This window comes from Psammomys obesus, unplaced genomic scaffold (assembly GCF_907164565.1).
Source record: "Psammomys obesus unplaced genomic scaffold, mPsaObe1.curated_primary_1811, whole genome shotgun sequence".
NCBI lineage: Eukaryota > Metazoa > Chordata > Mammalia > Rodentia > Muridae > Psammomys > Psammomys obesus.
Genome location: NW_026596466.1, coordinates 749466 through 772565, shown reverse-complemented (window position 1 = coordinate 772565; position 23100 = coordinate 749466). Strand labels below are relative to the sequence as shown.

The window sequence follows — 23100 nt, the reverse complement described above, 5'->3', positions numbered from 1 at the left end:
TTAGCAGGCCTGTGGACAAGTCATCTCTGATGTAACTTTGTATGACAGGGATGATTAAGAGCTATTTGTGATTTCTTTTTTAAAGAACATCAGGAGGTCTGACCTGTCGATTGCCTGTCAAATTGCTAGCATGATTAGACTGCCAAGAGAAGCAAGCCAGGCAACAGCCTCAGTCTGGAAGGAGCCTCTTGGTGCCCAGAAGGCAGACCGGAAGAGCAACCTCAAAGCTCCAGGCCACCTCATTTACCACAAACCTCTTCCCATTGGAAACCACTCCCTTCTGCTTTCCCCTGTGTAGCAAACACTGACCTATCCTGTGTGGCCTTGAGGCAGACAGCACCATATCCTCAACTGGAAATGAGAAAGTTCTCTACCTGGCAACACCTGCTGCCAACCCTCCTGAAACCACAAGTTCACTTTAAGACACCTCAGCATTCAACACACTAAGAGAATCAAACACAGCAAATCCTTGAAAGTAAAGTGCCCCTATGTGGCCACAGACACCAACACACTCTAGACAGGCCTCTTACAGCCCCAGGCAGAAACACCCAGAAGTCCAACAAGAGATCCATTCTGTCCCCATGAGACCTCAGTTGCCAGGACATGGGGATTCTAGCCTTAGAGAACTCTGAGTCAGTAACTGTGTGGGGGTTGCACAGGGGTTTTGAGCATCTAAAGATGTTGTTTCTTGATCTGTTGCAGATTCTACAATCACTTCACAAAAATTCACTTTTAAGGCCAGGTCTGGTATCTATCACCCATATGCCCACTTGGGAAGCTACAACGGGAGAAGAGTTTGAGGCCAGCCGGGGCCACATAGTGAGACCCTGTTTCAAAGCCCCTAGTGGACCTGGAACACCTAGTAAAGATGGCCATTTCAGAGTGATGACAGACACCTGAAATCTCGGCGCTTGGGACATAAAGACAGGAGGATTTTATGTTAAAAGCCACTCTCGTCTATATAGCAAGACACCTTAAACTCAACAGAACAGCCATTTTCCTGGATGTGGTGATAATATCTGTAGTATAGAATCTGGGAAATTGGAGACAGGACAGACTTGAGTTCAAGCCTAGCCTTAACCCTAAATTCGCGCGCGTGCATGCGCGCGCGCACACACACACACACACACACACACACACACCAACAACAAACAAAAAGAGATGGCTCAGTAGTTAAGAACCATTGTTGCTCTTGCAGAGGTCCTAATTTTAATTCCCAGGATCCACATGCCATCTGTAACTCCTTCTCCAGAGGATCTAATACCATCTTCTGATTCCCTCCAGGCACCAGGCATGCATGTAGTATACATATACACATGCAGACAAGTACTCATTAAAAAATGTAAAATTAAAAAAAAAAACCTAATAAAAGGGATGATTTAAATCATCAACAACAAAACCCCACAGAGTCCCAAACCAAAAACAGCCATCACACTTGCTCCTTAGTTGACCTCTGTGAAGCAGCACTAACTCTGTTGCTGATGGCTCTGTGCGCCAGGACTCCTGATTGGAGCTAGTAGCAATTACCTGTGGTGGCCTGTCCACAGAAGACTGGCACCTCTCCCTGTCGTTTGCATAGGATCTTTAAATATTCAAGAGACGCCTGTTCTTTTGAGCGGGTAAAAACAATACAAATCCATCATCCAACCTCACCTTGTAACCATGAAGCCTTTGCATTTGTGTAGGGTCACTTCTCCTCTGTTTTATGATAAGGCAAAGTAAACATCCTTAGTAGTACTGGAGTGGGAGTCCCGTAAGCCTGGGTAGGACCCTCAAGTACCTCTCTCTGCCTTTGGATTTTGAAAGCCAACTGCTTGTTTGTTTGTCTGAGACTGGGTCTCTCCTTGGCCTGACCTTGAATTCTGGATCCACCTGCCTCTGCCTCCTGAGTACTGGGGTTACAGGCGTGCACCACCACGGTTTATGTGGTGAAGCTATAGCCTTATTCATGCTAAGCAAGCACTCTAACAACTGAGCTACATTCCCATTATTTCTAGTGACTTGACTTTTAACTAGCGGATATTTTCCATTATTCTCTGGATCAGAAGGGCAATCCAGCATCTTATCAGGTCCTTGGTAAATAGCAGAGAAGGCAGTGGAATGTGCTTTTATTAGTCAGGGCTCCCAGCTCCCTTCTCCTCCTTGTGCTGATAAGCACTGCTACAGACTTCATTTTGATATCTCTCAATCCGCTGCAGGACCTTAGGAAGTGGCTGTCATTCTTCTGTGCTCTCCCTTTTTCTCTGCTTCCCAAGGTCCTGTAACACATTCCACCCTAAAAGTACCCAGCTAGGCCAGTTCACAGCAGAGCCCAGGCAGGGTCCTGGAGCAGTGGCTTAGCTGGTTTGGCAGGAGAAAATGCTATGATTCTACTGTGTGTGGCTGTCAGGTTGGGACTAGAGGTGAAAATATCTTCCTCTGTCTGTCTGTCTGTCCATCCATCCACCTGTCCATCCATCTATCTACCCACTCATCCATCCATACATCTATCCACTATATTTAGCTAAATCTGTATCAAAAGAAATATAATTCAATGTTAATTATATCCTAGAAATAAATACTACTGAATTTTTTTTTTTTAACATTTTTCTAGCTTTCAGAAAACAGAACCAAACCAAATCCAAACCACATCAATGCTTTTATTTTGAATGGTGCTGGGGGTCAAATCCAGGGTTTCCCACATTCTAGTCAATTGCTCTACCACTGAGCTATATTTCTATCCCCCTAATTATTATTATTATTATTATTTATTATTTTATTATTAGTGGTACTGGAGATGGAACCCAGGATCTTGTGCATGCTATCCACGTACCCACCACAAAGCTATACCCCTAGCCAAAAGTGTACTTTAGATAAGGATGTAGTTATTAGGTACTTTAGATTTTACAAAGGGACCGGGACAAAATTTAGACTCTGTTCTTTAACAAAAACCTGTAGCCATACATAGCTGCGTGTGGACTTCCGTGTGAGCCCAATCCTAAACAAGGTGTTTATACTATGCCCTCTAAGGCCCAGGAACATTGCAGAAGAGGGAGCAGACCATTTTTTCCCTCTCGGAGGAGTGGTGTTTCTGAGACAGTCTCATTGTCTAGTCCAGTCTTGCTTGAAATTTACAGGTATCCCGCCCCCACCTCCTGAATGCATGTGCTACCACACTGACTGAGTCTCCCGATATTGACAGTAGCTTATGATTTAGCCAAGTAAGATGTTTAAAAATAAAGCTAAGTCTTATTTAAACTATAAAATGATAAATGAGGAATAAAATTATTATTGATTATATTTATATACATAAAATAATTTTTCTAAAACTGCAAGGCTGTAGCTGAGTGGTAGAGTGCATGTCTAGCCAACAAAGCTTTGGGGTTAACCCTCAGCAAAATAACAAGCAATCAAACCGACTGGAACTGTTCCATGGACCAAGTAAGTGCTGGAGGGTTTGTTGTTGTTACTGCAGATGGAGCTCAGAGTCTCATGAGTGCTATGTACAAGCACTTGACCACTGAGCTCACCCAACCTCTCCTTTCATTTGGAGAAAAGAGAAGCTAAGTTGTCTAGGCTGGGCTTGAACTTCCAGTCTCTTGTTGTAGTTGGCATATGCCATTGGACCTGTCTCAGACAGGATTCTTTAACCCTAAAACACATTAGACAACCAGGTGGCCACCAATTACTGCTGCTATCACAAAAAGAAATTGTGATGACTCCCAATGACAAGTGATCAGTGCAGCAGAGAGAAACTGACTGGCCTGGAGCTCCAGAAACACAGTACAGCAAGGGGACACCATAAAAAGCACTATAGGGGTGTGATCAGCATAACCTAGTCTGGGGACACCTTCCAGGACGAACAACCTGGTTGTTCTAAACAACAATAATAGCAAGGAAAGAGACAGAAGGGAAAGACTCACCAGAGTCAATGGGATACCTCTTGACTACTTATGAAGTATAAAGCTGATTTGGATCCAGATTCAAATGGCTGTACTGTAAGTGATCTCTCTCTCTCTCTCTCTCTCTCTCTCTCTCTCTCTCACACCCCATAGACAAGGACTAGGGTGACAGACAGTGACTTGATAGAAAAAGATGAAGTGGGGCTGGAGAGATGGCTCAGCAGTTAAGAGCACAGGTTGCTCTTCCAGAGGGTGCCACTTGATCCCCAGCGTCTACATGATTACAACTATCTCTAACTCCATCTCCAGGGATCCAGTGCCCTCTTCTAGCCTCTGAAGGCACTGTGCATACATGTGGTACACAGACACATACGGAAATACCCACACGCATGAAAGAAAGGTGACGGGAGGAGGTTTACAGCACTGTGCTACCTAGGTACATAGTAGTTTATTATGCTTAAGTGTGCATGTTGTATATACATTTGCGTTTATCTTTAACTATATATTGAGACCCTGTCTCAAAAACACACACACACACACACACACACACACACACACACACACACACACTTTAAAAAGCATGGGAAGGTCAAGGTTTGTCTGGTCTCAGCAGACACTGAACACCAAGAATGCCAATGGTAATGGTAGAGAGAAACCATAGTCACATATACTGCTCCATGATGCCCACTGTCCTTTAGAACAGAAGGGGTGACTCTTAGATGCAGGAATGAACCTCAACAAGCTTGGGCTGAAGGTCTTGCCTCTCCCTACAACTTATACTCAATGAGGCCCGGCTCTCTTCAGTCAGCCTAAAGGCCACCCCAGCATGCTGCTCTCCATGGGGTCCTAGAGGCCTCGACCCAGCTCCTCACTTTTTTCTCCCCCTTTCTCAGGGTTCCATCTTGGGGTGCTGAACTTTAAAAAGATCTAACCTTTCACAACCACTCAGGATGTCACCCTATTCATTTGTACCTCCTTTATTTTCATTCTTAGCATGGCTTTTATCCTGTTTTTTGTTATTATGTGCTTCTAATCACTAGGATTTAAGTTCCAAAGAAGCTGGGGGCTTGCTTGTTTGTGCTAGGTGCTCTGTAGATAATCCACCTACAGCTGCTGAGGGCAAGGAGGTGGCTAAGAGCCTGAGCCCTCTGCTTTCCTTCATAGGGTAGTTTAAGATTAAAGACAATCCTTGCACATTTGCTGGCTCAAAGTCCCCATTTTCAGAAAAGGAACAAAATGCAGAGGAAGGGGATTAAAAGACTAAGACAAAAAGCAAGGAGATATGCAATAAGACCCAGCAAACTAATGGTGTCAATTGTCCTACACAAGATAAGGTATAAAGGCAAGGGGGCATGGTGTTGGAGCACAGGGAAGAGTATGTATCTATGAAGAAGAGAATCCCCTCTTGAGCAGAGCCCGCCCCTCCAGTTGGGGCCTCTAGTCAGCACTCACAGGAGATGTGGATGTGGCATCCGATCTGGGCGCTACGGCTTTGAAGGTAGACGTGGAAGTCGTCTTGGGAGCATCTGTTCTCTTGTCTGCAGTGGCCCCCATGGACAGGCACTCCAGGTAGTCAGGAGGTGGGATGACAACGCTGCTCTTCTCAGTCAGGTCCACAGTACTGATGCTTCTCACTGGTGCAGGGCTCAAAGCCAAAAGTCAGGGAGCCAAGTCAGATAGGGTCATGTCACTTGGACCCCTACACCCTAAACACCCCATAGACAAGGACTAGGGTGACAGACAGTGACTTGATAGAAAAAGATGAAGTGGGGCTGGAGAGATGGCTCAGCAGTTAAGAGCACAGGTTGCTCTTCCAGAGGGTGCCACTTGATCCCCAGCATCTACATGATTACAACTATCTCTAACTCCATCTCCAGGGATCCAGTGCCCTCTTCTAGCCTCTGAAGGCACTGTGCATACATGTGGTACACAGACACACACGGAAATACCCACACGCATGAAAGAAAGGTGACGGGAGGAGGTTTACAGCACTGTGCTACCTAGGTACATAGTAGTTTATTATGCTTAAGTGTGCATGTTGTATATACATTTGCGTTTATCTTTAACTATATATTGAGACCCTGTCTCAAAAAACAACTCTTAACCATTCCCCAAACAGTTTTTCCTTCTTGGTACACCAGCATTTTTAGACCCTGCTAGAAAGGCATATAGAGATACTTGCTGAGGAGAGGGCCTGAAGGATGCTGAGCATGGACTTTGAGGGTCCAGAGGTCAGAGAGTAGCATGCATGAGAGAGTTTATGGTAAAGATGACCAGTTCAGTGTGGACATGTTATTCCTGAGGGTCAATTGGGCAGCCAGCTTGACTAAGACTATAAAATTACCCATACTTTAGCCCGGGCAGGTTGTGACTGGGTTCCAGTCTTGGTTCTGTAGTCTTAGCTGTATGTTCTTGAGCAAGCGGCTCTGGCTGTCTTGGAACTTACTGTGTAGACTAGGCTGGCCTTAACCTTGAAGAGATCTGGCTACCTCTACCTCCTGAGTGCTGGAATTAAAAGGCATGTACCCCTACACCTGGTGAGCAAGTTCTTAAAACTTTTCTGTGCCTCAGTTTCCTCAAAGTAGAACCCTATCTCATAGGGTTGCAATTTAAAGCACTTGTAACTGTCTCTAAGATATGTGTGTGTGTGTATTTTTTTTTTTTTTAAGGATTTTAAATGTATAGAAGTTGTGAGCCAACTGACTGAGAACTGAACTTGGGCCCTCTACAAGAGCAGAATGCATTCCTAAACTCTCAGCCATCTTTCCAGCGCCAAGACAGCTATTTTTATTGTCACAACCTAGACTAGACTAAAGAATTGGGGATTATCAGCATGTAGGTGACAAAGGAGGTCCACTGATATAATTGCAAGTATAAAGGTAAATGAATATAGCTGGTGAGTTGCACAGTGGGAAAGGGCTCCTGTTGCCAAGCCTGACAGCCTGAGTCTGAGCCCTGGGACCCACATGATGGAAGGGAAGAACTGATTCCTGCAGGTTGTCTTCTGACTTCTTCTTACATATGTGTTGTGGCACCTGCTTCCTCCCCCACCAAAATGAATAAAATGTGAAAAAAATAAAAAGATGAAGTAGCCCAAGGGACACAGATAATAGAAGGCTGAGGATGGAGCCTGAGAAGTGTGAATGTTTATGTGGTAAAGAAAAAAAAGGACCTGTAGAGGACACTAACCAGAGGACACAGGAAGGAAAGAGAAATCAGAGCACTCAAGGTGAGAGAACATTTCAGCAGCGTGCTGCATAACATAATTGCCTGCCAATAAAAGACAGAGAACGTGTGCTGTGGACTTAGTACTGCAACTGGTGGCAACAGGGAGGGGTGAGGAATTGGTGGGCTGGGCTGGGCTGGGCCTTGTCGTAGCAGATAGCCAGGGAAGCTCATGAACCACAAAACCACAGAGGAGCAGACACTGGCTCCTATCACAAGTGTTGAAGGTTAATCCCGGGGTGGCTGCATATCTAGGCTGTAACTCTAATGTGTCTGGGGACATTGGGGTCAAGGTAAAGTTTCAGTTGCTCGAGAGCTGGGCCATATGCCCTACCTTGGTATAGGGGCAGACATTGCTTCCTTCACATTTTCTTCCAGCAACTTTGTATATGATGATGGGAACCAGCCCCTTCTAAAAGTGAAGAGAAAGAAGAAAGCCATCTGTGATATGTGAGGGAGGACATAAGTAGTACTCACACTTGGGGATATCCTGATGACATTGTGGGTTGGCTAGCCACTCACAAAGGGGCTGAATGAAATGGAGGCTTTTCAGGTGTCTCCTACACACACACACACACACACACACACACACACACACACACACACACAGAGAGAGAGAGAGAGAGAGAGAGAGAGATTCCTGGAAACTGTCCTTCAACCTCCACATTGTACATACACACACACACACACACACACACACACACATACACTATAAAACATTTATACCTTTTGTCTCAGTGACATAATTTGATCTGATAATCTATTCTTGCACCAAGTTCACCTATATACATGCACAAAACAGCTTGTAATAACAGCAGCTACCAAACTATAAAGAAGTATAAAGGGCTCCTACATCCACAGACAATGTGCATTTTACAGGAAAGACAGCAGCTCTCTGAGGTGAAGTCCATTTGAACCTGATGCAGATAAGTCTGTGCCAACTCACGCTTTAGTAGTGTCATGCTCCCCATAGAGCCAGCCATCCTTCTCCTCAGGGATGAGCAGTGTGATGATATCCCCCTGGGCAAAGCTAAGTAAGGTCTTATTGGTGCCAGCAGTGTGAGGGAAGATGGTCTTCACTTTTTGCTTCTTCATCATGTTCAGTCCAGTTGCAACAGAAACTGATCTCTGTAAACTGGGATCTTCCGAAGTGTCTGTTGAAGTGAGCAAGGGAATGATGATGATGATTCAAAGAATGCTTGCCAGGCAAGTTCAAATGAGTGACCCCCGAAAACCATTTATTTCTGTATCTTGCCTACCCGATCCTTTTATGGAAGCTTAAGTTTTGGCCTATTTCTAGACCTTTCACATTGGCCATGAGGAGGAAAGTGGTATGGCTCTGCCTGCAGGTTTTCATAGAGGGCAGGGGAGCCCAGCAACCAAGAGCCTTATAAGAGAAGCCCAGCATGGAGTGCCAGAGTCACCTGTACCACGGCAGACAGGCTTGCTCTTTTCACAGGTGAAGTATCCGCGCTTTGCTGTTCTTTCATTTTGAAACACAGAGGCAGCTGAGGTGACAGCTTAGACCCACTGCCTTTCTCTTGAGTTACAAGGAAAAGGATTAAGCTGGAAATGTTGGTGCTCTGGCTTTACACCTGAGCGTGTACACGTGAGCTGCTGAGTTCCCTTTGTTAGGCACCTACTTGTCAGGAATCTCAGTGCTCTACAGCCACCAGCCAGCCCCCGGAGAAGGCTGTGACTGCTATACTGATGTACAGGGAATTGAGCCCAAAAAGAGTTCCAAGACTGGTCCAGATCACAACCGGCAAACGGCAGCAATAGCTACTGGGGACAGCTGGGACCACAGGCCCTACACTACCATGGTCTAAACACAAGCTGATATGTGCCATTCCAGGAAATGGGAAACTGGCATAGGGCTTTAAAATACCTGCTTTATTACTGCATCTTCATAACAATTACAGTACCAACTTTGCTATTCCTTAACATGTCTCTAATTACTTCAAGCACTAACTCTACCAGAAATTTTCACTTGGCTTTTACCAGAAAGAACCAGAGTTATTTGAATGAATTATATACTTTACCTTTCTTCAAAAGCAAATAACTACAGGCTATTATTTTCCCTATTATTATCTCAGTTGTCTTTGTTTGTTTGTTTGTTTGTTTTTTGACACAGGGTTTCTCTGGGTAGCCCTGGCTGTCCTGGACTCACTTTGTAGACCAGGCTAGCCTCGAACTCACAGCAACAACCCTGCCTCTGCCTCCCAAGTGCTGGGCTTAAAGGCGTGCACCACCATACGTGGCTATCTCAGTTGTCTTTATAGAAATCTCTTGTTGCAATCTCTCATCTGACCCTACAGCTGAATACTGTAATCTGTGGGTTCTCTCCAGAGCACAAAACATGAGATTTGTACTGAAGGAGCTGTCAGATATGGAACACTGTGTGAAGCTTGTTTATTTTTAAATATAGCCCCTCTCAGGCTGGAGGGATGGCTCAGTGGTTAAGAACAGGCACTGCGCTTGCAGAGGATCTGAAGTAGGTCACCAGCACCCACGGCAAGCAGTTCACCACTGCCTCTGACTCCAGCTCCAAGGGATCCTGTCCCTCTTCTGGCCCCACAAGCACTGTACTCACATACAAACACCCACACACAGGTACACAAAAAACTCTTTAAAATACTTCTCAAGAACATATTTACTCTGTAGACATCTGCCAGGAGCCAGATTAGTGTTAGAAACATGTCACTTATCAAATGTCTAATGTTTAGATCTTATTTAGTCCATCTCCCTCACCACTCCCCCAACCTACTCCCAAATACTGGGAGTAGAACCTAGGGCTTCACACAAGCTAGACAAGTGCTCTACCATGAAGCTACCCTCTCCGCTCCAGACTTATTTCTTGAAGTTTAAGTTATTCAAGGTCAGGGCTGTATGTATCCACTATACCTGTGTGTCTGCCTTTCCCTTATAACACATTTATCAAAAAAAAAAAAAAAAAAAAAATTAGTTGACAAGTTATTTTTTAAAATGTAAAAAAGGGAGCTGGAGAGATGGCTCAGGGGTTAGGAATACTTCCTGTTTTGGCAAAGGACCTGAATTTGGTTCTCGGCACCCATACTGAGTGGCTCACAATCACCTGTAGCTCCATCTCCGGGGATCTAATACCTTCTCATGGCCTCCACGAGCACTAGAACACAGGTAGCACATATTCATACCACACACAAATAAAAACAAACCTTTAAAAATTAAATAGAAAAAATAACTTAACAAGTTTTCATAAAAGAAATCAAACTAAATCTTTTACCTGTTGAGTTGTTTATTTTTTCTGAACTCTGTGCAGCTGTTGCTGGGTTATTGAACATATCAATCAAAGGACTGGTATAGGCTTTGACTGAAGGAGCTGGGGGCATCTTTGGTGAGTATTTAGAAAGGGTGTCATAATCTTTCCCAATCTGGAGAAACAAATCTTTATTAGTCTAATATTAGGAAAATACAGATTTCCAGGATTGCTTTTATCATATGGCAGAAACCCCACTAACTTAGTTGTGAATATTTCAGAAGTATTCCTGTATTTAGAGAAAGAGTCTCATTATATAGTCCTGGCTAACCTCGAACTCTTTGTGTAGACCACTCTGTACTCAAATTCAGAGAGAGCTGCCTCTGCTCTATGCTCTCTCCCGAGTGCTAGAATTACAATACTCTAGGTAGGCTCCCTCTTAAGTGCTACTTGATTACAGGACTACATTCAAAACAATTTTTTGAAAGAATTTTGCGTGTGTTATGTTAATTGTTTAGCACAAAAGCTTTGATGACAATCAATTTATGGCTAATCTTGTCCCACAAATGCCCTCACCCAGATTCCCAAACCAGGCTTGCATTATTTTGAAGCAATTCTCAGACATCTCATTTCTTTTCTTCTTCTTTTGGAAAAAGACCTTACTATGCAGTTTAGGCTGGCCTCAAACTTATGATCCTCCTGCTGCAGTATAGTATAAAACATCTGCACAGTCAATTCCAGTTCTGAAGGAAGAGGGAAAAGGTGAGGAAACAGGGTCCAGGAATAGGAAAGGAGGGGTCATGGTGTTTGTCACCAGTCAGGCTGGTCCTCTGAGTCAATCTGAACTAACTCATACTAGGAAACATTCAGAAGAGGACTGATTCCTACCATCTTGCTTCTCTCGATCATGGGTGATGGCTGTGGCGTCCCAGACACTGGGGTGGACATGGGCGTCTTTATCTCTTCTATCATGTTCATGATTTTCTCTGGTACTTTTGTGGCATCACAACAGGTTTCCTGCCACCTGGGCAGCTTGGAATTAAGTAATTCTGCAGACTATAAATCCAGAAGAAACAAAATTAAAGAAAGTTGCATTGTTTGAAAAGCTGATGAACGCCACCTCAAGCAACATCTCTATTGGTATATTAATAATTTGCCACCAGGCGTGGGGGCTCAGAGTCTAATTCAGCAAGCAGCTTAAGCAACTATGAATATCTGTGTCTTGACTGCTGAGGAGACAGGCTCAGGACCTAAGGGAACTTACCTGCTTCCTCAGCTGAACAGAACTTCTAGCTAACACGGGACTATAAATGATTAAGAATCCTGCTGGGGCTGGGAGTAGCTCAGAGGCAGAGTACATGCTTAGTATGCATGGGATGTGTGTGTGTTCATGTACATCTAAAAATCAAAACAAATCAGACTCTGTTCCAGGAAGTCTACCTGTGGGAAAGAGCCTATAGGTGGAGCGATGGGGTGGGAGGGAGCAGGTGGGGGTGTGTATTGCTAAGGGATGCCCATGTCACATCTCACAAGCTTGGCACAGTAGTTGAGTGGCAGCACAGGGAGGGACACATTGCCAGAGCTGAGACACTGCAACTCTGGTGGCTGAAGCTGAGGGGCCACTCCTGCTCCCATGAGCCTGGCTCTGCTCTTGCAGTGGGAGTCTCTGAGGCTCCATAAACTCCCTTTCCAGGGCAGCACTCTGGTTGGACAAGGGAGGAGGGCTAATTTGCATGGCAACAACACTAAGTTTTCTTTTTCACACTCACACACTGCTGACCCTGCGGAGCTGGGGAGTGGCATACTGTGGACTGCTTGCCAGCACTGACTAAAGGAAAGACTAGGATGCTCTATGAGCAATAAGGGGAACCACAAAGCAGCCTTCAGATAGCGAAGATGCTTCTGGTACAGAAAGAAGTAGGATTGGTTTATGCTGCTCTACTGAGTACTATTGGGACCCAAGGTTAAGTCTGTTAAGTCTAAGAAGGACCTTGTCAGTTACTAGAGCGTTCTGAAACTAGCCTAGGTTACCTCCTGACATAGTGGGGCAGTGCCCCAGGATGGAAGCTCAAGGTTGCTTCTATCCCTCTGAAGTTGTGGCCTTGTCACCCTGCCACGGCAGGAGGCCCTCAGCATGGAAGCACGCGTGTTTCTAGCATTGCTCTAATTTCTGTAAGTGCACTGTGGGCTCTGCACTAGGGCACGCTCAAAAGTGAGCGCTGGAGACAGCGATTCTTCTTCTTTTTAAAAGAACCATTTTAGATCTTACGTATTTGAATTGGGAAGCTACATATCCTTCAAGTTACAACACCTTTACAGAAGATGTGACACATGCACACAAAAGTGCAGGTTTTTTTCCCCTTGAGAGTTGACTTATGGTCTAGCTCTTGCAGAACCTCTCCTATTTTGGAACACTCTCTTAAGTCACACTTGCTTATGAACAATAGTGAATGTTTGATCTTAGTCATGCTAGCTTACATTGGGCCAAGAGAATTAAAAGAACAAAAAAAAAAAAAAAAAAAAAAAAAAAAAAAGGAGGAAGGGAAATTTAACACACCGTGTAATTGTTCCTGGGCTCTGGCCTCACAGCTGCAGCTGCTAAAAGGAGGGAACTAAGCCAGCCATTTGGTTGAGGGGATCATGAGTGAGCAGTGTAAACAAAAGCAAAAGGTAACAAAACTCAATGTCTAGATGGGTGTGAATGGGGAAAGGGTGCCTATGGCCTTGGCTAGAGCTGCCAGGAATCCTATATAGATGCATGATTATATAGACCAATCCAGAGACTGGTGCTAGTAAAGACAGTGACACCCAGGATACATAGGAGTCTATAAAAAGGCGACTTTTTAGACTGTCTTTTTATTCTGTTTTTGAAACATAGCTACACTGGCCTCAAACTCACTGTGTAGCTAGCTTAGGATGGCTTTGAACTTCCGATCCTCTGGCCTCACTTCCTAGGGATTTCTGGTGTGCACCACTATATCCAGTTTATGCAGTGTGCTAGGGATCAAACTCCGTGCATGCTGGGCAAGCACTCTATCAACTGAGTTGCGACTGCAGCCCCAAGTGTGTTATTGTTTCACAAGCGATTTCAAATATGGATAAACTATTAAATTAATGATAAGTAAATATTTGATCATTCAATCCGCCTGTATTTCTGTAAAGGTCCACTGCTCTGTACTGTCTAACCTGTAAGGAGAGGCCTCTCAAGGACTTTTACATACAAGATCAAGCCGCCACCATGCTTTGTGCCCTCTGCCGCCCACGCACCTGCAGGTGGTAGTAGTGTATGTGGCTGGTGAAGCTGCAGTGCTTGTCCACCAGAAAGCAGAAGCGCCTTTTCTCCTCAAGCAGGGCTTCTTTGCAGCCATCTGCAATGAACTTCTGGATTTCACTTTGGCGAGAAGTAACAGTCTCCACATACTACGAAAATAAACAATAGAAGCATGACAGGAGGCATCTGATTGCTGCATGGCATGACACTAATCCCTGCCATCTTTAGTTTAGTTTGGTTATGGAGTGAACACTAAATGCAGATAAACATCGGACAAAACACTTGTAACCCGGCCTGAGCAGACAGCATGATCCTTAGGCCACTGCCTCACATGAAGAGAAAGGTCCCCACTGCGCAGCTGTCATAAAACAATTCTGTACTCTAGCGATGACTCTCTTCTACTGCAAAATACTTTGGAACTGGAAAGTTTCAGGTTTGGTCACAATTAACAGGTGCCAATTACAGGACTTAAAGTAAGCCTCATTTTCCCAAGGGCCAAGGTGGTGTACACCTTTAATAGTTGCATTTGAGAGGCAGAAACAGGCAGATCTCTGTGAGTTCTAAGCCAGTCTGGTTTACATAGAGTTTCAGGTTAGCTAGGCCACACAGTAAGATCCCACCTCAAAGAAACAAACAGGAGGGAGTCATGCTAACCACAAAGGTCCCCTTCTTTACCCTGAGGTTAAGGGTACCATGTGCTATTACCTCAACTCTGGAAAACCCTGCATTACCAAGTCAAGTTACGCATGCTTTGTTTTTCTCTTCTTTCAGACAGGATCTCACGATGTAGCACAGGCTAGCCTCAAACTTAAGACCCTTACAATTCAGCCTTGAGGGAGCTGGGATTACTGGCATGTGTCACACACTCAGCTTGGAATGCTTATATTTTACCTCAGCACAGATGGGAGCGATATGGTACAGCTGACTGAGGTGAGCCTTCCCTTAAACTGTACATGCATAATTGACAAAGAAAAATATTGCTGAAAAGCTCACCTCAATTTCTTTGTGTTCATATTTGAGTGCATTTCGTCCTCCTTGACTTTTTCTTCTGATCTTCTTCAACTCGGCCTGAGACTTCTCCAAAGAATCTAATTTGTTCCTGTGTTCTGCTTGGTATCTTTTAAGAGTGGCCTGTAAGTCAAATGTTGTTTCACTGGGGCGCTGTACAGGCCTCCATGTAAGCCACTCTTGCTCACACTTCCACGGTGTGTGGCTGACTGGCCTTGATACCCTCACACTCACATGTCTCCATTCATGGGGCTTAAGAGTGCCAGTCCGTACTATTTTCACTCCTACACCCAAGATCCCTACCATTCAACTGGAACCCTTAGGAGTTGTTAGTTCTATTGTTTCTGTTTATTAGCAGCTCTCTAAAGATAAAATGCCTCTCCTTTTTAACTCCCTCTTTTCTCAAAGGCTTGTAGACACTGGGTAGTCAGTCAAGTGCTTTGGTGAACACACAGATGACACTCAGGGGCTAGGGATGTAGCTCAGCGGTGGAGTGCTTGCCTAGCCTACGCCAGGCCCCAGGGTTCCACCCTCAGCCTCACACACAGGTGCACACATTTCCCCTGGTGTGTGTGAGTGTGTCAACTTCTCTTAGGTCGAGAGCTCAGGGGTTAGCCAGGGTGGAAAAAAGTACACTCACATTCATATACTTTACATCAAGTTCTGTCTTCTTCTCCAGCTCATGGATAATTTCCTTATGGAATTTTTTGAACTGTTGACAAAATAAAAAAAAATTAAATTCATATTGTATTTAAGTTTTAGGCAATATTACAAAAAATATTTTTAAGAAATAACAATTGTCCACTTACATTTTCATCAAGAGTCTCATTGAGTTTCTTGTGGGTGCTGGAAATCTCTATGAGGACATGGCCTGTGAAGAAAACCAGACACTTAGGGGGAAGCCATTGGGTGGTTTTGCAAAGGCATAATTAGAAACATGATAGTGGAAGCAAGTGATACAAAGTTGCCCTCAAGGGCTTCAAATAGTAAACCCCAAGACCAGTGGAGAATGGGACCAGTCCCCAAGGTGCAGAGGGACTTCTGTGAACTAACTTCCTCCTGGGTTAAGAACACCTGCTCTGTTCTTGGATTCACTCTCGTCTTTCCATTTTACACATTCCTGCAGCCAAATCCTATCTATCTGATTTAACTTTTCAAAACAGACTTTGGTTTTGTTTATGTGTCTGTATGACTGTGTGCCACGTGGGTGTGCCTGTGAAGGCCAGAAGAGGGTGTCATATCTGGAGTTGCAGGTGGTCATGAGACACCTGATGACTATGCTAAGACAAACTCATGTTCTCCACAAGGACAGCGCTGGTATTCACTCTTGCCCCCTAAGCCATTTCTTCAGCACTGTGATTTAACTTAGAAATTATTTTACAAAAGATTATGTCAGTCATCACAGTAACTAATTATAGAAACAGAGGATTTATTTTTATCTAATCCCCAGAGTAATCTGGTTATCTGCTAATCACAGAGAAAAATCATCTTCTTTTTCTCATTTTAGTTCATGTATTTGTTGTGGAAAACAGCAGCACCCAGGGAAACTCAGCAGGGACAGTGTTCTGCCTTGGGTCTCCTGGGATGATGCAGTCTCTGAAACAGAGACTGTTCCAGGGCAAAGGCACCTCCTCCAGAGACCACCTGGTTTGCAGTGGTCTTACAGTTGGGGCACATGCTAAAGCCATTCCTCTGATAAAGGTGGACAAGAACCTCTCTGCCAACCTACCCAGCTCGGAAACCACACAGCTCTCATGAATACAAGTAGGAAAATAGAAACTCATTTGGAATGACTGCCATTGCCATATGAAACCACCACAAAATGTACTGGTGGATTGCTTTATAGGTCAGGAGCTAGATCGCAAGGAATTTTAACGGCAAGCTGAACAGCTGTGGGTGAGAAAGGATGACACAATAAGCCCCTGGTGGAATAAGGGGAAAGAGAAAATGAGCAGAGAGCCCATGGCTTCAGCTGTCACTAGTGTGCAAGTGACTCAACCACACATTCCAAAGCATTTGCACACAACTGCTTCTCAGACTTGCCAGGCCAGCCCTGTGCCTCCCTCATCTTCCATCTCAGAAATCCAGTCTGCTCCCAGACTTGGGTGTTCCGTGTGTAAGGGTGAGCTCACGGGCACTGTGCCTCCGAATCCCAGCTAACCCCAGCCAGCCAGTCCTGGTGGGAGACCTCTCAGCTATGTGTCATGCTCACGATGAAAAGTCATTCACTGTGCACTGGTGCCATCACGTGGACTGTCTCCAGGGAAGAACATGAACCTTACTCACCCTACTTTCTTGGGCCACACCTGTGCTTGTCCTACCCTGAGGAGAAGACTCACTGGACAAAGTGTGAAGCCATAGACACATGCTCCCCAAGTCCATGAATCACAAGTGGGAAGACTCTCCTTGGTCCACACAGATCCAGCTGGCTAGGTCTTTTAGGACAGCCTCCTTTGCCCCATTCCTGGCTGGCCTGTGCTCTTATTTCCCTGGAGTATGTACTCTTCTGGGTCAGCTTTACATGGTGCCAGAAGTCTTTCTAAAAGCAAAGAACAGGCAGCCTCCCTGTTCTACCCACAGTGTCCCAGGTAACAGACTCATGAGCTACAAGCTGAAGGCTGCCATGGACAAGTACTGTCTAAGCTCTGGGTATGGTGGACAGAGAACCGCCTATAGAAACATAACCTGGGGAAGCCACAGCTCGTCAGGGTCCAGGGATACACATTATTCCTTAAGCTCTGGGACTCGAAGAGGTTTCAGCCAGATAGTGTGCTAGATAAAAGAAAGTTGTGGCAGAATAATCCTTAGCATTCAGTTTTTTTATTTTATTTTATTTTTTTCTTATCAGTTACATTTTATTAACTCTGTATCCCAGCCGTGTCCCGCTCCCTCATTCCCTCCCAGTCCCTCCCTCCCTCCCTCATCTCCACCGTGCCCCTTTCCAAGTCCACTGATAGGGGGGACCTCCTCCCCATTCATCCGATCCTGTTTTATCAGGTATCTTCAGGACTGGCTGCAAAGCCCTCCTCTGTGGCCTAACAGGACTGCTCCTCCCTTGGGGGGTGGAGAGGCCAAAGAGCCAGTCATTGAGTTCCTGTTAGAAATAGTCCTTGTTCCCCTCACTATGGGAAACCAATTGGTTACTGAGCTACCACAGGCTACATCTGAGCAGAGGTTCTAGGTTATATCCATACATGGTCCTTGGTTGAATGTCAGTCTCAGAAAAGACCCTGTGCCCAGATATATTTGGTCCTTGTGGAGCTTCTATCCTTTCCCCATCATACTAACTCCCCTTTTTTTTCATATGATTCCCTGTACTCTGCCAAAGGTTTGGTCATGAGTCTTTGTATCTGCTTTGAAAACACTGCTAGTTAGAGTCTTTCAGATGCGCTCAGTAGACTCCTGTCATACGTTCAATGCACATCCCATCTGTCTTTCTAAACGAGGATTGAACATCTTACCCCATGTACGCTCTCTTGATTATCTTTTTTAGGTGTATAGATTTCATTATGTTTATCATATCTTATAGGTCTATATAAGTGAGTATATACCGTGTTTGTCTGGGATATTTCACTCAGAATGATCTTTTCTAGATCCCCCCATTTGCCTGCAAATTTCATGATTTCATCCTTTTTGATTGCTGAGTAGTATTCCTTTGTGTAAAAATACCACAATTTCTGTACCCATTCCTCTGTTGATGGACATCTGGGTTGTTTCCAGGTTCTGGCTATTACAAACAAAGCTGCTACAAACATGGCTAAAAATATGGAATGCTTCATGAATCTGCGTGTCATCCTTGCGCAGGGGCCATGCTAATCTTCTCTGTATCGTTCCAATTTTAGTATATGTGCTGCCGAAGCGAGCACCAGTTTGTTTTTTTTAAACCCATCATGTACATCAGCTTCCCACCCTGATGATGTCATCTAAAATTTCCAAAAGTCCACAACAACAACAACAACAACAAAAACTAGAATTTTTTTTTTTTTTTACAAGAGAAGCCTGCAATCTGACCAAGAATATAAATTACTATGTCATTTCAGGTACTGAGACATTCAGAGTTACTTTTATATGTATTTTGGACCATAAATAATTCCTTGTTGGAAATTACAAAAACAAATAAATACACTTCAATTATTTGAAAGCTAAGTACTCAGTTCTTGGCAATTCAAATAATTTTTGGGGAAAAAGATCTAAAAATATTTTGGCTGAAACCATCAGAAGAATTCTGTTGGAAAGCAAAGTGGTCACATTTCTTTCTAACATGACCCTTCTTGAACTGTGTTTCCGCAGCTCCACTCAAATGTGGGCCTCAGAGCAATGTGCTTGCTGTGTGCTAGGCACAGCTCTGAACTCAGTACTGTCTTGCTGGCCCCGCCCACCTCAAGTGGGTTCCCACTGTCCATTCTCCTGTGTGGTTTCTGCCACTGCAGACAGGTCCAATGAAGTGGGCCATTCACGGTGGCAGGACAGCAACCCCTGACCTTGTTATTCTTGTCTCTCATGGTTTGTGGCATTCCCAAGCTGGCCTCCCGGTGGTAACCCCTGAGTCCTTGGCTCTAAAGGGTTGGCTGAAGCACACCGTAGCTGTGACTGTGCAGCTGCCAACGCATACCTTGAAACAGGAGACACAACTGCCTTTAGGTTCAATCCACAGAAGTTTACTCTTAAAGTGAGCCAGTCCACAGAAGTTTACTCTCCAACTGAGCAAGTACTACTTCAGGTTTGAAAACATTCTGTTTCTGTGTTTTTACAATTCATCCTCTAACCCACTTTCTCATGACTTATACTTGCGAAGGAGAAAGACACAGAGAACATTTGAGGGAGGAGCTCGAAAGCACAACCCAGATTCAAGCAGAGCAGAGCAGAGCGGAGTGCATGCCCCGACAGGAAGCTGTGAGCTGCGTGTCGCACCAATCCTTTCCTTTCTCCTTTCAGGTTTGGAGCCAACACCTCAGGAGAAATTCATATCATTACAGCCAGGTGACTTAACCTGAATAAATTAGATTCTTAAAGGGGCAATAATAAGGAATTTATTATTAAAATTAAGAAATTTTAATTTGCAGTGCTGGAGATGGAACTGAGGTACTCACCCATGCTGAGCAAGAGCTGTACCACTGAGCCACAGCCCTGGCTCAAAGGAATTTAGGTAAAACATTTACACATTTCTAATTCATGAACTCAACTAAAAGACAATGCTCATAGCAATAGAGGCAAATAGCAGTATTACTCTAGGTTTTAGGAATGTATCCAACATTTTGAACAATGCTATGTATGGCTCCGCATGTGGCCAGTAGGCAATGTAGCCTTAAAATGTTAAGTAACAAAATTTAAAGAATGTTATTGGTATGAGATATTTTTTGTTTGAAATACTTCTGTTGATTTTTTTTCCTGAGTTGGTACTGCAGATGGAACCCATGGCCTGGTGAGTTAGGCAAGTACTGTTCTACTAAGCTACATCCCTAGCTCCCACTAGGGAGTTAGTTATTATTTCTTTGACACAGGGTCTTGTTATATAGGCTGTCCTCAAATTTACAATCCTCCTACCTCTGCCTTCCAAATGCTGGGATTACAGGCACACACAACCACACCCAGCTGGTCTATTAATATATTTCAGTGAGATAAGTCTTTACCAATTCGCAGTAAGAATGTGGAGGAGCCAGATGGAGCCTGCCAAGGACAGAGGCAGCAAAGAAACACATGCTGAATTCAGGCAGACCTTATAAAAAAAAAACAAAAACAACCAAGCCCAACTCTTTCCATTTATATCTGGTCACAGATAATTACAACACATTTGTTATTTCCAGAGACAGCAGAGTAATGGCTGAGTCACATGCCACTTCCTACATGTTACCACAAGTGGCATCAGACCATAAAATGACCGTGTAGAAACCAGCCTACTATTGGCTTGATGTCATACTGTGTGGACTGAAGTGAGAATGACCAAAATGTCACTGGGAAAATAGATAGTTCTTTCTGACTTTTCTTTTCTTTTTTTTTCCTTCTAAGACAGGGTTTCTCTGTGCAGCTCTGGCTGTCCTGAAACCTGCTCTGTAGACCAGGCTAGACTTGAGGTCAGAGATCTACCTGCCTATGCCTCCACAGTGTTGGGATTAAAGACATATGCCACCACTACCCAGATGGTTTTTCTGACATCTTTACAGAGAGCAAATATGATGAGGAAAAAAAACAATGGGAGCTAAAAAGAGGGCTCAGAAGGTAAAGGTGTGTGCTGCCAAGACTGAAAACTGAATTCAATCCCTGGGATCCAGCTGGTGGAAGAAGAAACTCCTGTAAGTTTTCCTCTGACCTTCACATACAAAATAAATAAAATGCAATAAAAATTTTATCAGTACAACACCCAACAGCCGTAAACTACACCCTATACCCTGTGTTCCATTTCCTACCTTACAACTCTGCCTGCTTTTCTGGAGGCTTGCCCGATCCATAGACACCAGGGTAAACCCCTTGCCCACTCCAAGCCTCTTTGCCCACCAACGCCCCTGAAAGCATCGCCAACAGCTATAAATTGCACCCCATATCATGTGCCCCATTTCCTGCCTCACAATTCTGTCTGTACTCCTGGAGGCCTGCCAGATCAAGGGACACCAGGTAAGCCCCTTTCCCCTCCACACCCCTACCTACCTACTCCCCTGAAAGCACCCCAACAGTGGTAAACTGTACCCCATACCCTGTGCTCCATTTCCTGGCCCACAACTCTGCCTGCACTCCTGGAGGCCTGCAGTCACCATGGACACACAGATAAGACTTTATCCCAAGCTCTTGCCTGCCATATTTCCCTAAAACACACCCATCAGCCTTAAATCACACCCCATTCCTTGGATTCCATTTTCTAGCTCACAACCTGGTCTGCTTTCCTGAAGGCCTACCAGCACCAGGTGTCCCATGCTGCTACTGGGGATCCCACAGGCAAGGGTAGCACCCAAAACCTAAGAGATCACGCAGGCCACAAACCCCCAGGGGAGATTCCCTATAGGACCTGAAGACCAGCTAGTTACCAGAACTCCAGACCACTTAGGCCAGCAGACAGAGAGGAAACAGAAACTAATGGAAAAACACCCATCCAACAAAGATAAACTCAGAAATCAGCATCTAAACTTATAATTGCAAAACCCAGATGGCCAGTGTAAAAACATGATCAACAACAGCCAGGGCAATATGAAACCACCAGAGCCCAGTTATCTCACTACAGCAAGCCCTGGATATCCTAACACAGCTGGAGCACAATCTTATGAAGATGATAGGGGCCTTTAAAGAGCAAATGAACAAATCTCTTAAAGAAATACAATCAAACAGGTGAAGGAAAGGAATAAAACTATTCAAGACCTGAAAATAGAAAAAGGAAAACACAAACAGAGGGGATCCTGGAGATGGAAAACCTAGGTAAGAGAACAGGAACTACAGGTGCCTTAAATAGCACCAACAGACTATAAGAAATGGAAGAGATAATTTCAGTTGTAGAATACATGAGAGAAGAAATCAATATATGGTCAAAGAAAAATGTTAAACCAAAAAAGTTCCTAACACAAAACATCCAGGAAATCTGGGATACTATGAAAAGACCAAACCTAAGAATAATAGGAATAGATGAAGACTCCCAGCTCAAAGGTCCAGAAACAGTTTCAACAGAATTGTAAAAGAAGATTTCTCTAACCTAAAGAAAAAGATGCCTATAAACATACAAGAAGCTTATATATTTATAACCAAACATACTAGTATATGACCACTGGGTCAAGGTAAAAATAAGAAAGAAATTAAAGATTTTCTAGAGTTCAATGAAAATGAAGGCACAACATACCCAAACTTATGGGACACAATGAAAGCAGTGTTAAAAGGAAAGTTCATAGCACCAAGTGCCTTCATAAAGAACTTGGGAGATTCCATACTAGCAACTTAACAACACACCTGAAAGCTCTAGAACAAAAAGAAGCAAACACACCCAAGAGGAGCAGACAGCAGAAAACAATCAAAGTCAGGGCTGAAATTAATAAATTAGAAAACAATACAAAGAATCAACAAGCCAGAAATGGTGGCTTTAATCCTTTATTCCCACCAGAGGAACACAGATTGCTGTGGGTTTGAGGTCTGCCTGGTCTACAGAGTGAGTTCCAGGACAGTCAACGCTACACAGAGAAACCCTGTCTCAGAAAAACAAAACAAAACAACAATAACAACAAGAATCAACAAAACCAAGAATTGGTTATTTGAGGAAATCAATAAGACAAACTCTTAGCCAAACTAACTAAAAGACAGAGAGAGAATATCCAAATTAAAAAATCAGAAATGAAATGGGGACATAACAACAGACACTGACGAAATCCAAAGAATCATTGTTTTACTTCATAAACTTGTATTCCACAAAACTGTAGAATCTAAATGAAATGGATGATTTTCTTGATAGATGCCACTTACTAAAGTTAAATCAAGATCAGATAAACAATTTAAATAGTCTTATAAGCCCT

The 23100-nt window shown here is 44.0% G+C and overlaps 1 protein-coding gene and 1 non-coding gene across 2 annotated transcripts in view; both read right to left on the bottom strand.

Annotated features, from left to right (window-relative positions):
- The window catches only part of Baiap2l1 (BAR/IMD domain containing adaptor protein 2 like 1), a 95285-nt gene that overhangs the window by 3600 nt on the left and 68585 nt on the right, over window positions 1–23100 (bottom strand). The window contains exons 4-12 of the mRNA XM_055598513.1: window positions 15430–15491; window positions 15261–15332; window positions 14606–14743; window positions 13609–13761; window positions 11230–11397; window positions 10369–10516; window positions 8053–8260; window positions 7441–7518; window positions 5334–5526 (exon numbers count right to left, since the gene is read on the bottom strand). Coding sequence (XP_055454488.1) covers window positions 5334–5526; window positions 7441–7518; window positions 8053–8260; window positions 10369–10516; window positions 11230–11397; window positions 13609–13761; window positions 14606–14743; window positions 15261–15332; window positions 15430–15491 — 1220 coding nt within the window. The remainder of the gene's footprint in view (window positions 1–5333; window positions 5527–7440; window positions 7519–8052; window positions 8261–10368; window positions 10517–11229; window positions 11398–13608; window positions 13762–14605; window positions 14744–15260; window positions 15333–15429; window positions 15492–23100) is intronic.
- On the bottom strand, window positions 18380–18486 carry LOC129670216 (U6 spliceosomal RNA). The gene has a single exon (XR_008719143.1). It is a non-coding gene; the product is annotated as a U6 spliceosomal RNA (small nuclear RNA).